This window comes from Rhamphochromis sp. 'chilingali' (genome assembly GCF_963969265.1).
Source record: "Rhamphochromis sp. 'chilingali' genome assembly, chromosome: 14".
Classification (NCBI taxonomy): domain Eukaryota; kingdom Metazoa; phylum Chordata; class Actinopteri; order Cichliformes; family Cichlidae; genus Rhamphochromis; species Rhamphochromis sp. 'chilingali'.
Window position 1 is genome coordinate 32904742 of NC_137941.1, and position 16571 is coordinate 32921312.

General features: G+C 40.6%; 1 protein-coding gene across 1 annotated transcript; it reads left to right on the forward strand.

Annotated features, from left to right (window-relative positions):
* The first annotated feature begins 46 nt into the window (after positions 1 to 46).
* hspbap1 (hspb associated protein 1) lies at positions 47 to 16545 on the forward strand. The gene is made up of 8 exons (XM_080902409.1): positions 47 to 204; positions 1945 to 2158; positions 4106 to 4296; positions 5827 to 5963; positions 8006 to 8177; positions 9904 to 9987; positions 10369 to 10479; positions 15415 to 16545. The coding sequence occupies exons 2-8, from the start codon at positions 1960 to 1962 to the stop codon at positions 15997 to 15999; spliced, it is 1479 nt and encodes a 492-aa protein (XP_080758535.1). The 5' UTR covers positions 47 to 204; positions 1945 to 1959; the 3' UTR covers positions 16000 to 16545.
* Positions 16546 to 16571: the final 26 nt, after the last annotated feature.

A 16571-nucleotide genomic window follows, 5' to 3' on the forward strand; every position in this document is an offset into this window, starting at 1 on the left:
AGTTGCGGGTTTCGGAAACTGTTCCTATGTAGCTGCCATTTCGGCTCGTCTGGTGAATTAGCGTAAGCGGGTTTTTTGTAGTATCACAAGAGTCCAAATGGTGCAGATTCACAGCGATGTGTTATAGACGTAATTGGAACGCGTACGCTGTCATGTGATCTTTGTTTACTTCCGCCCGAACCTTGTCTACACGTGTAGTGAAAGGTGAGTCCTGGTGTTTTTTTCCAAGGATCCTGGTATTTCTTCTAAGCTAGTTTCTTAGCATCTTTCTACAGTGTAAATAGAGAAAATATGTTCACAAAGACGAAACATAGCTAGCCTAGCTATCTCATTACTTCACACCAGACGTTTTAAGTTGTCTGGGGAAATCCCAGGTGTTCCTAATAACATTAATAATGGCCTTGGTCTTTTCCAGCTCTCCTGTAATTAATTATACATTTCACGCTTGTACTTGTTGAATCAAACGCCACCTGAGCGCTGTCTGTCCCTTTATAAAGCGCCTTTTGAGCCTAGGCGTTAATTCTTTCCTCGGAGTTGTTTGATAGTTCTTCAGGAAGTTGCTCATTTCTGTCGTGTAACGCTAGTTAGCGACATTTTGTCAAGTGGGAAATATCAGTGATACCAAGTCTTATTATAATTATTTGACCAATTATAAGTGGAAGAATATACCTAAGAGTATCCGGAAGTAGAAAACGGTACCAATCTGGATCCAAGTTGTTTAAGAAGTTGGTTACAAAGAGCGAGAATCAAAGTTTCACTGATATCCGATTACCAGTTAAATTCTAAATAGGAAATCCCCACTGTCCTGTGGTAGATAAATGCCATCTGATCTGAAAGGTAATAAAACTTCTTGATTTGCTAACAAATAATATTTTATTGCTGTTTTTCCGCCATAAAATGTACATGCACTCCAAGGTCACGTCATCATTTACACGTTGCCAGTACTGGGTTTGAACCCCCCTTTCCCCTCAGAATTGCCTTAATTCCTAAAGGTATATATTCAACCATAGCCTGGGAACCTTTCTTGGAGATTTTGGTCCATGTTGACATAAAATCACACGTTTGCTGCAGATATATCAGCCGCGCGTCAATTATTTGAATTCCCTGTTCCATCAGATCCCAAAGGCGCGCAGCTGGATTTAAACCTGGTGACTGTGGAAGCTATTTCAAATCACTGCCATGTTAAATAAACCACTTTGAACTTTGTGGTATAGTGTGTTATCCTGGAAACAGCCATCAGAACATTCACACACTGTGATCACAAAGAAATGGACATGATCAGCAACAATAATCGGTTAGGCTGTTGCATTTAAGCAGTTCTCTGCTAGTATTAAGAGGTCCAAAGTGTGCCGTAAAAATAGCTCCTACACCTTTATACCACCATCAGTCTGAACAGTTGGTACAAGGCAGAATGGATCCATGCTGTTTATGGCAAATCTTGACCCCACCATCTGAATGTCTCAGCAGAAATCAAAACACATTAGACCAGGCAACATATTTCCAGTGTTTTGTTGTCCAATTTTGGTGAGCCCAAGCACATCATAGCCTCATTATAGTTCTGCTTCTCGGTTTGAACATCAGCAGGTTGTTTTGATTGTCTCTACATACACTGACTTGCTGATATGGTAATGGCTTATTATTATATTATATTATATCATGTTTTATTCCGGCACAGTTGAAGCATCCACAATTTCGTTGTACGTGTACAATGACAATAAAGGACTATTCTGTTCTATTATTATGTGAATGCTGTGATGCATTCACACTATTGAGTTTTCTTTTCTTTTATTGAGTTTTCTTTCAGCACACATTAAAAGCTTTGTAGTTTTATTCACTAATTTAACATAGAAGATGAGGAACATGGCTTGTAGGCACTGACTAATAATAAAACATCATCGTTTTTAATCAGCTTTATGTTCCTCGTGTGTTTCATCCTACTGTCAGTGTGTACCAAAGGCTATGGCTGACACCACCGAGATTAATAAACCCTTCAGCCCAGAGGAGACCCGGAGGATTGTGCATCATTTGCAGCAGCCCGCAGTTTTCCTGAACATGACCTGCGACTGGCCTGTTCTCCACTGGACAGCAGTGCATCTGTCAAGCTGTCTTGGTGACAGACTCATCCGATTCCGACTTGGGAGAAAAGAGAAGACACAAGGTAAGTAATTCAATGTATTGAATGAATTTATCTGTAATTACTCACCTGGATTAAACATTCACAATGAAATTTATGTGACCAAAAAGATAAATTCAGTTCCCACAAGCACTCCTATCGGGCTTAAGCTGTTTTATTAGATATTGCATATTTATTAAGCTATAATAAAAACATTTTTTTTAAAGGAAAACTCAGCTGTTGCTGCATTTAGCTGTTACAAATCTGGGGCTGTGTCATTTTTTTCCTTTCTAATGATTTCAGATGCTGTAACTAAAATTCAGTTTTTGAACACAAAATGAAAGAAGACAAAATAAAAATACAAGACCTGTTAAAATACAAGATAGTGATGATCTATTTCTATTGAGCAATAACTGATCACAATAAACTGAGGTTTGTTTTAGTTCCTAGTATTGTGTGAGCTTATGGAAACTTGTATAGCATTTCAAACAATTTCCAATGAATGAAAATTTATATATTGACATAATCTAATGAAGGTTAGCCGGCTGTTTAACGATGTGATTTATAATGTCTCACAGATGAAAAACACACTGAGGGTCTTTGTTTTTGAGCATCTGCTGTATTTTGCCCTCAGTGTGGCTCTGAAATGGCTCCCGTAATGATTCTTTCTCTGATAAATGACAGAGAGTATGCCCTCTGATAAAAGCTGGCTAATTAGATTTCTAAATCATCTTTTTTAATAGCTGCAACAGCTTACAGGTTGGGCATTTCTCATCATGCATTCTAAATGTCATCACTCAACCACAGACACACCTCGTTTATGAAAAAAAAAAAAAAGAAATAATAAATCATTACAACTGATTAATTTTTCCTTTGAAGTGGGTTAAAAAAAATCATGTCTGAAAAGTGCTGTGGTTCTGGTAAATGAAACAGTTCTCTTAACACACAGTCTTGTGAAAACAAGTTTAATTAAGACTCATGCAGTCCTGTGAAAAACTAAGTCCACTCCAAATTTAGTAGCTTGTATAACCACATTCAGCATCAACGACCTAAAGTAATTGTTTTCTGTATGATTGTTATTGTGGAGCAGTTTTATCCCACTCTTCTTTACATTTGACATTTGTTTATGCACAGCTCTCTTAAGGTCCCACCACAGCATTTCAGTTGAGTTGAGGTCTGGACTTTGGACTATTACAGTATCTTGTTTTGTTTTTCAGCCTGTGATCATTGTCCTGCTGGATATATCAGCAGAGAAGAGGCTTTCTTCTAGAAAATCTTCCCAACAATCCATATTTGTTCCACGTGTTTCTAATTGTACTGAACTTTAACATTTAGCATGCTGACTGAGGCCTGTCTGGGATGTGACTCTTGGGTTTTTTTGGGTTTTTTTACCCATCAGGCGTAAAAGGCTGATTGGGTATTGAGTGGGTGGTGGTGACATGCAACTTTGTAAACACAATAACTCGAGACTGAGGGGACGTAGGATTTTCAAATTGATACCATAAATCCACTAAAAATCTCTGACAACTTTGAATCTTGGTGGTCAAGTTTCTTTTTTTTTTTCTTTTCTGTATTTTTTTTAATCTTTTGTTTGCGATAACCCGAGGAAACGTCACCTAGGATTTAAAAATTGATACAATAGGTGCAGGAGGATTACTGAGAGCTTGGGGATACCGCTGACAGCTGTCAGTATGTGGGCAGTTTTTGCAGTCTTACCTTGTGGGAAATTTGTCAGGACATTCACTCCTGGGAAGATTGCGGCATTGCGTTAACACACACCTGAATGTTCCAGACCAGCAGCCTGTCAAAAATCCTACTTTATGGAGGTGATTACACTCGATAATCATCAGTTAAGCTGCTGTTCTGTGGCTACATATCTACTTAAACCAAAGTTGGTCACTGGTAGTTTAGATCAGCTGAACTGTTTCACTAAAACTGTATAAAACCTTTAACTAATTATTGTCTTGTCTGTGTTTATTGTTATTTTCTCAGCTCCGGCTCCTCTTTTTGAGACCCAGTGTTCCTACGTGGAGGCCAGTGTAGCTCAGTTTCTCAGCTGGACTCAGGGTCAGTCTGGAACAGACGTGGGGCCTTTTTCTGAGTACTCCTGCTCAGAGTATTGGGCTTATGCTGACTACAAATATATTGCCATGATGTTTCAAGATCAGCCTTTCATGTTTGAGGTAACCATCCTGCTGCATGCATGTTGACATGTAACATAAGTTAAACAGTCCAGCTGAAATCTGGCATCAGTGTTTGCACAAGTTTACAAGTTTACTGCTAATCTTAATGATATCTGAGATATTTAATTGCCATTGAAACTAAAGGGCAGTGACAAAGACTTTTGGTCAGGTTATTTTATCAGGTTAAATATCCAAGAAAGCGAGATAAAAGCTAATTAAACTTACCTAAAATTTGAGGATTTAGTGCTTGAAAACATATCGCAGGGATCCATTTTTCACTATATTGATTGCACTTCAAAAAATTCCTTATTTTAAGTGTTGGAGTTTTTTAGTTAAATAATTTTTTCTAAGCATGTAGGCTGCTCAAATATTGAAAACACAACATTTGACCCCATGTATCTGGCTACCAGAACATTAAGAGAACCAGGAGTTGCTCCCAGGAAGTCACAGCATAATTTTTTTATTAGTCTGACTCAGAGCTTGCGTTCTAATTTATCCCAATGGTGGTGGATGGGCTGTGTGTTCAGACAAGCCACTTAGTGTGAAGTGGGCATGTAGGGACACACTACACACATTCACAAAAAGTTTTCTTCCTTAGGACACACCTTCGGTCCATTCCTTCCATTCCTTCTCAAACAGTACAGACACACTGACCAAATGTTATGTATTGAACAAGAGAAGCACATGTCGAAGATTGCATGACCAAATGTTTGACATCATATACAGTCTAAGCATTATGCGTTTTATTTACAATAATAATAAAGGTTTAATTTAAAATGTTTCATACTATAAGCTTCTTATGCCTTTTGTAAGAAACTGAAATTAACAAGCGATTCAAATAAGCGAGTCAAAATAACTTTTTCATTCTATTCTTATATTGTTTTGACATTTTCAATTAAAATGTCAAGCTTTTGTGATGGCAGCTTTATACTAGCTGTTCTCATCATCTGGCCGGTAAAGACATAAAAGTGCCATCCTTTCTTGAGCCACTGCCGCAAATTTATTTCATTTTTATCTCTGTGATAAATTTTTATTGGGCATCCAACTCCAATTATTACCTCCTGACATTCATGCCTTTGAGACAGACAGACATGGGCTTTTTGCAGGATAAATGGTGCTGGCAAAAAGGCTGCCTGAAGGCTCGATTGACCAGACTGTCAAAGCTTACAGCTGCCTGCATGTGTGGTAATGACTTCATTATTCAGGATGCCGGTGTGATTGCTACACCTTTGTGTCCTGACGGCACATGATTGACAGACTAGTTTTCCTTGAAAGATGACAAATGCTGTTGCTTGGTTTCTCTACTCGGGGACCTCCATTGGTCACTTGTAATAGGCCCTGTCATTGTAGCTGATGAGGCTGGGTTACATCTGTGAGCCTATAGAAGAGTGGTGACAGTTCTCGTTTCCATGTCACGTTATTAAAGAAGGCACCAAAACCATAATCTGAAAATCGTAAACAGTCGTTTATGCACACGGCATTTTGGATTGATACATGGCATTCGAATGTGTGTGTGTGTGTGTGTTGCAGCATGTAAAATGGTCCGAGTTTGGCTTTGAGGGGCGTAATGGGAGAGAGAGCACCTTATGGATCGGCACAGAGGGAGCCAACACGCCATGCCACCTGGACTCTTACGGCTGTAACCTTGTACTGCAGGTGCAAGGACGGTAAGATGAATCGCTACCTGTGTTGATGCTTCATGTGCTCCTCAGTAACCAGACGATAAGATAAATGCAAACATACGTACGACATGAGACTGGAAAAACAAAATTGGGTTATATGAAGTGGTTTAAATGGTACTTGAATGCTTTTCTTTTGATGCCGTGATAGCCTGAAGTACCTTGTTATCAGCTAACAGGCTCAAGCTGCGTTCATAAACCCAATGATCGTTATGTGCACAGAGACCTGCTCATTACTGCTAAGTAAAGCAGGCATCAGCAGCACTAAATGGCTGAGTGGTCCCAGGAATTGTTTATTGACAGGAATTGGCAGAGGTGAACAAATCTTTCAGTCAGAGTGGCCGTGCCTCCAACGTCCCATACAGACAAAAAAAACAAGCGTTTTGGTTTTTCAGCTGCTAGGTTACATATTTACATAACTGTGGTTATATACATACATATTTGTGTTCCAGTGCTTACAACTCTCAAGATTTATATATTCTAATAATAATTCTTCAATTTTAATAACACAAATTACACATATGCAGTGAAACTTGATCGAGTTCTCCGCAAAGAGTGCAGTTTTTTAGTCTAATTGATGAAAGTCCCCTTTTTTTGTGTTTAAAAATCCTACATTTAAAAATGTGGATCTATTTTCTAATGGGCCTGTGTGAAATGAAACTCCTGTTTGTCATTGTTTCATTGTCTCTTACGTTTGACAGCGTTGCTTCAACTTGCATCCAAGGGTTTGATTATGTTGCAAAACAGAACAGGTTGGGTAAAACTAGGGTGTAAGTATGAGTAACTGTGAGTCATGCAAATAGTTTGGTATTCTTTACTGTGATGCTAGCCCAAAAAGTGTTGCAATGCGAGATAGACACACTGTCTGGGTCTATAGTCGAGTTTAACACCAGTCAAACATTTATTTTATCGACACATTTCTCGTTACAAAGAGACGAGCACGTTCATTTTCTAATTGGGTGACAGAAAAAGTTTGCAGTGAGAAGCACTCACTGTCAGGTGTGAAATAAAAAGTGACACTGTCCTGTCATACCTGTGCACTTAATGGGGAGAAGCTGCAGCTGAGCGGTGAGAAGTTTCAGGATTTCATAAAACCACGTCTGTGTTTCACCCCTCTGGTGGTTGTGGAAGTTTTCTGCCTGTTAAGCACTTAGGTCTTCTGCAACACTGGAGGTGCAGAGTACTATAAATGCTGACACGGAGTGCGAGTTGTCCTCTGCCCTCTGAAAAAGAGTTGATTTGTCACACAGCTTGCTAGAGAGGGTGGGAATGAAGACAGAGGGTGAGACGCTTTATGGGGTTCTGTGAGTCACGAAATATAAGGGAGCAGGTCTTCCTTATCTCGCTGCACTGTTCTTCCAGAGAGCAACGGCTATATCTCACCACTTGTAATTGGGTCTTGAGTTCTTTTATTTGGTATTGATCTCTAATGGAGTGAAATCCAGCTCGAGCAGTCCTTTGACACCGCTGATCTTTCAAAAATAAAATAGTGTTGATTGATTTCATGACATTTGTGTGAATGGTGGGTCATAGTACCGGAAAACAATCATGGGAGTGGAGTACTTTAAAAAAACGAATGTAGTTTAATGTTCATGTTAGAGAAAATAGAGTTGTTTCACAGCGATGGATTTGTAGCTGGTCGTGTCAGCTTTTGTTGTCTCCCAGAATAAGACGGGTTTTAAAGCTTTCTTTAATTAACAGATATTGGATATCTGGATCTTTACAGCAATATCGTTTTATTTTTTTATTATTGTTCACTGTAGCGCAAAGTAAACGATATGAAGTATTTCTTCCTCTTTTAATGATTAGCATTTTTTGTGCTAAATTTACAGTATATCAATGTTAATATCTGTTAGCACTTTTTAATATTGGTAATTTTTTATCAGTGTTTTATTTGCAAGCTCGATTTACAGCTTAAAAGGTCATTGATTAACACCGCATGAGTCACCAGACAAAAGAGTTAATTTCTAGCATTAATCTTTTAATCTAAAGTCATATTTAGCTTTTCTGTTGATGTGTCCTATATGCAGGAAGCGCTGGCACCTCTTTCCCCCGGAGGATACAGCTAAGCTTTACCCAACTAGAATCCCCTACGAAGAGTCAAGTGTCTTCAGCCAGGTGGCTGTTCTTCATCCTGACCTGAGGAGATTCCCTGCCTTCCACGGTGCCAGTGAACACATCGTCACTCTACAGCCAGGACAGGTCAGGAATTCTGATGACATCATGTCTACAGAGATCTCAGACCAATATTTTTCTATATTTTCTTTTTTTGTAAAGTAATCAATAAAGTAAATGAGCAATAATCATCAGTGTTAGCCCTGAGAGAGCTTTCCAGATGCTTATAAACAAAATTCATAAGAAATTAATAAGAAGAATACAAAAGTACTGTTTAGCCCTAGTCTCTATAATTTATACCTAACGGTGAGCTGACACCTCTTTGTTTGGATTAAATCAGTTGCATTTTCTTCAGACTATAGAAAAACCACAGTGATTTAGTAAAGCCTGAAGTTATGCAATGCTGTGGCTTTACATTTATATGATGAAGTGCTCGTGACACAGAAGCAGTAACCATAAAATATAACTTTATTGGCCCTTAAGCAGTGAACATGTGAAAGTAGACTGAACAGTGAGATTTATTTGTCTTGGTGTCCTTCATAAAAACTTGAAGCAAGGCGACAGTCGTGACTTGCGTCCCAATTAAAGTCAGGCATCTACAGTTACACTGGATCACCTTCAACACACTGTTGTTCCTATAGTGATGAAAGCGAAGGTTAAGCAGCGCTATCGCTCTTGATCTAACTGGGTCAAGTCCAGGCCTGATAAATCGGTCAGGTTTATGTCATGTGCTCAGCCAAAGATACGACCGAGGTTTTGTGGAATCCAGATTTGGTTTTCATGATGGTAATTTTAACACTTGTCCTCCTTTGATCATAAATAATTGTGAAGGTGCTCCTGCATGAAGGTCATCCTTTTTCACCTTGTTTCAGAAAAAGAAACGGTCACTATGGACACAGAGCAATTATCCAGTTGTCTGCTTTCACTATCTGTTTGTTCTGGAGCTCACACAGCTTATTAAATACCCTCCTACAAAAAAACAAGCTGTCGGCTAACCAACAGTCCGTTAGTTGTGATTTGATTTATAGGTCAGGGTCAGAGCTCACCCTTGTGTTTTATTGTTTAATAGTGAAATAAATTGCAACAGTGCGGCACGGTGGCGTGGTGGATAACACTGTTGCTTCGTGGCAAGAAAGTCCTGAGGTCAACTCCACCACGTTTCTGTGTGCAGTTTGCATGTTCTCCCCATGTTTGCGTGGTCTTGGTACTCCGGCTTCCTCCCACAGTCCAAAGACAGTTTTAATCGATTCTAAATTGCCCACTGTGTTAGCCCTGCGATGGACGGACGACCTGTCCAGGGTGTACCCCGCCTCTCGCCCTATGACAGCTGGGATACTTTAATAACCTTGACCTCTTCCAGTCAGTGTTGCAGCAAGCTTTGGCCTGACCTTTTATATACAGCTGACAGCTCTGAGTTTATGCTTCAAAGAAAACCTAGAAATGCTTCAACTGTTGAGACAGAATGAATACTTTGAGTATCTACCACAGTCTCCTCAAAGATGGCCCCACCTCTGCAAATCAGATTAAAAGACGGCTCATTTCTCTTCTCCTGTCAGGCAGCAGGCCACAGACGAATCAAGACTGCTGTGGAGGCCGGGGAATCAATAAGCATTCTTTCTTTTTCTTTAACACACCCGTTGTATGAATGGATGAACGATTAACAGCAGAGGGGGGAAGGTTTATGCTGCCATCTAGCGGATATGTGCAGTCGTGTATTTCCTAGTATTTAGGAAGATGAAAGAAAAAGAGTGGGAGCTGTCATTGACCTTGCCATTACTGATAAGTTTGTGAAGACTTTATCTTCTTTGCACAGGTGCTCTATGTCCCCAGGCACTGGTGGCATTATGTAGAGTCAGTGGATCCTATCACCGTCAGTGTCAACTCCTGGATTGAGCTGGTAAGCAGCATCATGTCTCTTTCATCCTGAGCTCACCAAAAACGCCCCAAAATATTCCAAACATTTCAGAGTAGATGGCAAGTTATTATCCCGAACATGTTGATTCATGTTGTATTAAGTCCTCTGAGATTAAGGCTCCTCTCCTTCTTGAGTAATGAACAGGACCAGCAGTAAAGTGTTTCCTGTCATTATGATGAGTGTATGTATATGAAGGGGCATGAAAAAAGGCTCCCTGGTGCAAGACAAATGTTTATTCGGAGGTTTGCCCCACTCTAGTTGTTTTCTGCCAAGGTCACAGACACCACAAACTATTTCTTCTTATCATTGATGGTAACCATCTTGATCATGTGTGTTCTTTCTCGGCTCTCTGCTTCTACACAGGAAGTGGATGACGTCGCCAGAGTTGGTGAGGCTGTGACTAAGACGGTTGTCTGCGCCATTAAAAGTGCTCGAAGCGATGACAACACTGACAGCTGGCTCAACCCCACTGAGGTAACGAGTAATTACTCTTTGATATCAATTACTGTGTCAGTTTAAAAGCCGTCTTCTTACACCTACTTCTTGCTTGTGTCTGTCAGGATCATATTCTGATCTAGTGCAAAGAAATGCAGGTTTTTGTTGCTTTTTCACAAAATGAAACGCTTCACTGCTTCATTCACTGTTCTTTGTTGCTGTGTAGGGAGTTATTTAGAGAGCGATACTGTGTGTCAAAGGGCAAAATAGGAATCCAAATTTGGGTGCGCCTCAGTGGGTCCCTTTTATCCGCGATGATTTTATAGCTGTTGACCTTCAATTGAACTACAGGCAGATGATGATAAAACCTGAGCCTTTGTCTTCCACAGTGAGATGTTCTCTTATCTCTCTTTAGCTTTGGGGGTGGGGGTTTGCTGACCTGCTTTGTTTCCAATTGCCCCCTTAGAAGGAAGGGTCACTGCAAATCAATATAGAATCACTCTCAGTAATGATCTTCATCCTGTGATAAAATGCTATCATTCTGAGGGCACTAGTTTCTTCCAGGATGACACTGTATGCAGTTAAAGGGAACAAAAGCCAGATTAATAGTTTGAATATGAAATTTGATCAGAATTAAATGATAACCAGGCTGATTCAACACATCTCAACCTAGTTGAAAGCCAATGAGATTTTTTGGAATAGCACCCTCCATCAAATAACCAGATGACAGAATATCTACCTTACAGCCTTCGAGTAGAGTCTCACATACTTGCCTTGAAGTTCTTATTAAGGCATTTCATGGCTTTATTTAATTTTCCACTCATCCATATATGTGTCCATCTTCTTCCGCTTATCTGGGGCCGGGTCGCGGGGGCAGCAGCCTAAGTAGAGAAGCCCAGACCTCGCTCTCCACAACCACCTCCTCCAGCTTGTCCGGGGGAGCACCAAGGCGTTCCCAGACCACCCAAGAGATATAATTTCTCCAGTGTGTCCTGGGTCTGCCCCGGGGCCTCCTCCCAGTGGGACATGACCGGAACACCTCACCCAGGAGGCATCCTTGTCAGATACCTGAACCACCTCAGCTGACTCCTTTCGATGTAGAGGAGCAGCTCTCTACTCTGAGCCCCTCCCGGATGGCTGAACTTCTCACCCTATCTCTAAGGGAGAGGCCAGCCACTCTTCGAAGCTCACCTCTGCTGCTTGTATTCGCGATCTCGTTCTTTCGGTCACTACCCACAGCTCGTGACCATAGGTGAGGGTAGGGGCGTAGGAAAACCGATAAATTGAGAGTTTAGCTTTTATACTCAGCCCTCTCTTCACCCCAACAGACTGATACAGCATCCGCATCACTGCAGCCGCAGCACCAATGCGTCTGTCGATCTCCCACTCCCTTGTCCCGTCACTTGTGAACAAGTACTTTAACTCCCCCACTTGGGGCAAGAACTCGTCCCTGACCCGGAGTGGGCACTCCACCCTTTTCTGGCTGAGAACCATGGCCTCAGATTTGGAGGTGCTGATTCTCATTCCCACGGCTTCACACAGATGGTCTGATGATAATCAGCTGTGGCAAATCGAAAGTACAGCCTCTGTCAATTTTAAGGTTTTATGTATGAGAAAATAATAAAAATCATCTGCTTCTTAACAAGGCTTAGATAAATAAAATGACATATTACACTGTTTTTAACCAAAACTAAGCCAAAAAACTAAGGACACCATTACTGCTTCTATTGGAAGTAGCAGCCAGGTACTGCTAATCAAATGCACTGGATTAACTGATCATCATTTTGGAAGTTTGCTGGTCTGGGGTGTTAGGTGTGTATTAACACAATGCCGAGGATGAATGACAGGATCTGAGAGTGAGATGAGACGTAACTGTTGACTGACTTTCCATCAGTCCGGGAAGGATTATAAGGTAATTTCCACACACTGTGAAGTCCACTCTGCACTGACAGATTATCTACAAGTAGAAAACATTTAAGACAGCTGCCAGTCTGTCCAGGAGTGGACGTCCCAGCAAATTCACCCGAAGGTCATATTGTGCAATTCTCAGAAACAGCAATAAGCCCAGGAGCTCCATCTCAGACTACACGGGCCTCAGTTAGCAAGTTAAATGTTAAAGTTCCTGACGGTACGGCTTTTTTGAGAGTGTTGCCAGAAGGAAGACTCTTCTCTCCATCTGCAAAAGAAAAGAATCACGATCGAGTCAAAGTCCAGACCTCAACCCAATTGAAATGCTGCGGTGGGACCTTTAGAGAGCTATGCATAGAAAAAAATGCCCACAGTCCTCAATGAACTGGAGCAACATTGTAAAGAGGAGTGGGCCAAGATTCCTCAAATTCCTCCATTTTTCTGTTTTGACTTTTGGTGAGAGAGAGACCAAAAAAGTCATACAGAAAATGATTACTTCAAACTATTGCTGCTAAAAGTGGGTGTAGAAGCTACTGCATCCTGGAGTGTTCTCAGTATTTTATGCACTGCTTTTGCATAGTTTTTGCATAAATTTGTATAATGACACACTGTTGTGTATTGCTGTTCATCTGAGGTTGTATTTACCTAATTTTCTGATCTGATAATAACTAGTTAATGTTTTATTATGCCCTGATATGTAAGACCATAGAATTAGGTGTACTTTGTTTTTACCATGACTGTATCCTGGCCAGTGTTGTGATGATGACGTTGTCAGAACCTGTAGAGAGTCAAGCATATAGTGAAGCTATAGCTGCGCACAAAACCTGGAAAATCAAAGATTTTCATTTTTGAATTCAGACGGAGGCAAGTTAGCTGTTTCCCAGGGTTCAATCCTCTGCTAAGCTAAGCTTTTGCTGACTTATAGCTTTATGTGGTACAGACGTGAGAGGGATGCCAGACTTCTCAAACAAAGGACATTTACACTTTGTCTCAGAACATTTATTGAATAGCAAATGATTACAGATGAAGTTCTTCTAGTCCTTGATTAAGTAAAGCACCCTGGAGACCGTGTGTTTATCTTTGGTGAAGTACGAGAAGTCCTTCTTTGTATTGCATTAGTGATTTGAAGTGTAAGTGACTTCTGCATGAGTGTATCCAGGCCTCCACGAACTTGCTGAGACACTGGTTTGACTTTGTTAGATTACTAACCACTTGTCCCCCCCACACCTTCTTATTTCTCTGCTTATCAGTAGGTTCAGCCAGGCAGCTTGTCCCACTTACAGACTATATTTATGTCACTTACTGTGTGTCATTTTCTATGCAGACACAGTATGAGCTGCAGTGTCATAATGCAAGGAGAGCTGAAAGCCTCAGTTGCATAAGTTCATAGGCATTGAACTTAAACCCCTGTTAAAGTAGCTTCTCAGAGCTGCTATGAAATGATTTATTGTGATATTCTAAAAGTCTTTTTTTCACAGTTGTCCTTTTAGAGACGGCTATAAAAGTTGTAATAATAGTTGTGAAGGACGTCTCTACTTTAAACACATAAGGTAGTTATGCTTACATAACTTCAGGACCAATTACGCAGTATTTTTAGTCTAGTTCAACTGTTTGCACACCCAGTTAGTTTCATATCGTTATCAAAATAGACTATGATAACATTCTCCCTGATGACCTTTCATGGACTTTGAAACTGACTTTGAAGGATTAAAAACAAACAGCGGGGTAGCAGTGATCTGTACGGGGGATAATTACGATGCTGTGATGGATTGATTCTGAGTACTTGTGCTTGAAGTCAGGTAGAGCAGTTCAGCTGAAGTCTTTCTTGTGGCAACAAAAGTAGAGCTTCAGGTAACCTTTTTTAAAAAGCGTTTTTTGCATATTGATTAGCCAAGAAAGGATATAGTCTCCCACCTACAAGGAGAGTCACAGATGCCTTCACTGCGCCAGTTTAAACCTATATTTCCATTTTCCAGAAACTGTGGTGTATTATATATTAATGTGCACAAATTTAGACTAAAAAAAGGAAGACCTAGGTGAAGAAATGCCTCTTGTGTGGGAAAAGTCATGGTTCTTTGAGGAGCTCCCACCACATTTGTGTTGCATCTGATTTCCAGGAAAGGGGGTTAATTGCCTGTTAATGTTCTTTTAATGCTTTAGGCCAGGTAGAATTCCTGGAGGCAGGTTTAGTGAAAATTATACAGATTCTTCTTCATAAGGCTTTAAATGATAAATGCTAATTCCTTTGTAGATATGGAGATTACAGTGGATGTAGTGGGCCATGGGGTTCCAGTCAGTTGCTGCCATTTAGTTGGTCTAATCTTGCAGAAATGGCTTTGGTGTGAGCTGCAGGCCTCCTTGGCCTCACACTTCCCTGACCCTTTGTCTTGAAGGAGAGCTGATGTGTGGCACTCTGCCTGATTGATCAAAGGCATCCTGGAGTCAGTTGTCTCCTCTTTGTTTGTGTTGGTTGCATGTCCAGTGTGGCTGGTTTGTTCCTACAGAAGTAAAGAAGTAGAAGTGCACTCTGAGAAATGTAGTGGGAAGACTGCTCTCTAGGTTCTGCCTGGTAGATTTTGTATAATCTTGCTGAGTTGCAAACAAACGGCACCGAAAAACAACACAATTACTTCCCAGCACATTAATAAAAATCTATGTACAAAGGTTTCCCCAAAATGTATAAGCAAATTAACCGCCTCTGCAAGATGGGCTTTTTCTGGAAATATACAACGTATTAAACATATTAAACAAACTCTAAAGCCTCTGTGAGTTGAATATTAATTCAAGTACAGCTTCTTGTAAATGATTCTAATGGCAGTTCTTGTTTGGAGAACCTTGTAAGCATTAAAGGGATTTATAATGCACTTTTATTAGACCATCTAAGTGTCATTCCAGGCATGCATTGATTTAATTCTTTTTTCTTTATTGCTTTGCCTGAATCTGTTTAGCAGATTGCGCTCAATTAAAATTCAGGCAGTTCATTTTGTAATCTTAAAGGCTGTACACACTGTTTATCTCTTGGCAGCTGTCTCCAGCTTTCTCTCCGTTTTTGTTTTGTTTTTATAGGAAGAAGTAACATCCCATAATGAAAATATGCAGTATCTGAACCTGGCGGCGAGAGCTTGGGCTCAGAAACAAAGGAGTTCCTGCCACAGCAAACTGAGCCCAGAGTTGCGAGACACCTGTCGAGTCAAGCGGGACTCGGGTGGGCAAATCAAGAAAAATAGTGATCGGGTTAGGAATTGTGCACCCTTCAGTATTCCCTACGGACCACATCTCATCTCTGTACGCTGTCAGCAAGAACTGAGGAGGACGACCCCCGAAGATGTAGAGGTCAACTCTTCCAGCAACAGTGCAGTCAGATCTCAAGAGGACTGCGCTGTCAGCTTCGATCCAGCACAGACAACCAAGTTTGCAGCTGCTGTCAGACTCGATCAGAGAACACATGGATGTAACGCTGGTTCAACTCGGTGTAGAGAATGTGACTGTGCAGATGGGACATCAAAGAACCTGTCAGAGGATTATAAGGCATCAACGCATACAACAATAACCACTAACGACTTGTTAGACTGCCTGGTGCATCCAGACATCATCACCCGTGTCACTGAGCTGCTTCTAGAAAAGCATACAGGAAGTGACACGACCACCTGATCATCCTAGTTTTGATATTCACTTATCAGATGCAACATGAACATGGGGTTTGTGAGCCACGATTATTTATTAAGTTTTTTTTACCCAGAAATTGGCCCTCCAAACTACGAGTCATGTTTTGGCATCATTAAGTAAGAGGCCCGACTTTTATTTCTTCTCTCATTTGTCACTCTTGACCTTCTTGGCGTGAACCACAGATGCAGGAAATCGCAGCCAAAAGTCATTCTAGTGCTGCAAGTGACAGTCTAACATATCCTTGTTTTGTTTTCCTGCACATGTTCATCCTTTTTGGTTCTTCCAAACTAGGAAAAATGGCCACTGGAATCAATTTAGTATGTTAAACAACCAAATAATTCAAGATAATATTCCAGGGATACAAACATTGTGCAGAAAACAATGTATCACAATGTCAGTTAGTAAGGGGGGAATCATCATTGAGCAGCCACAAAGGACTCCTTGTAATTGTTTTGTGATTGATGAAAGCTGTGTAAGAAGTGATAAATGAACTGTTTGAATAGTCTGCTGTATGTGTGCGGATAATAAATGTAATATACCCACTTTGCCTAATTGAA

Bases quoted from the DNA above. Each gene is read 5' to 3' on its own strand.
- hspbap1 (XM_080902409.1), top strand. From the start codon at position 1,960: ATGGCTGACACCACCGAGATTAATAAACCCTTCAGCCCAGAGGAGACC. The intron at 5,964-8,005 runs GTAAGATGAATC...TCCTATATGCAG, and splicing joins GTACTGCAGGTGCAAGGACG to GAAGCGCTGGCACCTCTTTC. The intron at 9,988-10,368 runs GTAAGCAGCATC...GCTTCTACACAG, and splicing joins TCAACTCCTGGATTGAGCTG to GAAGTGGATGACGTCGCCAG.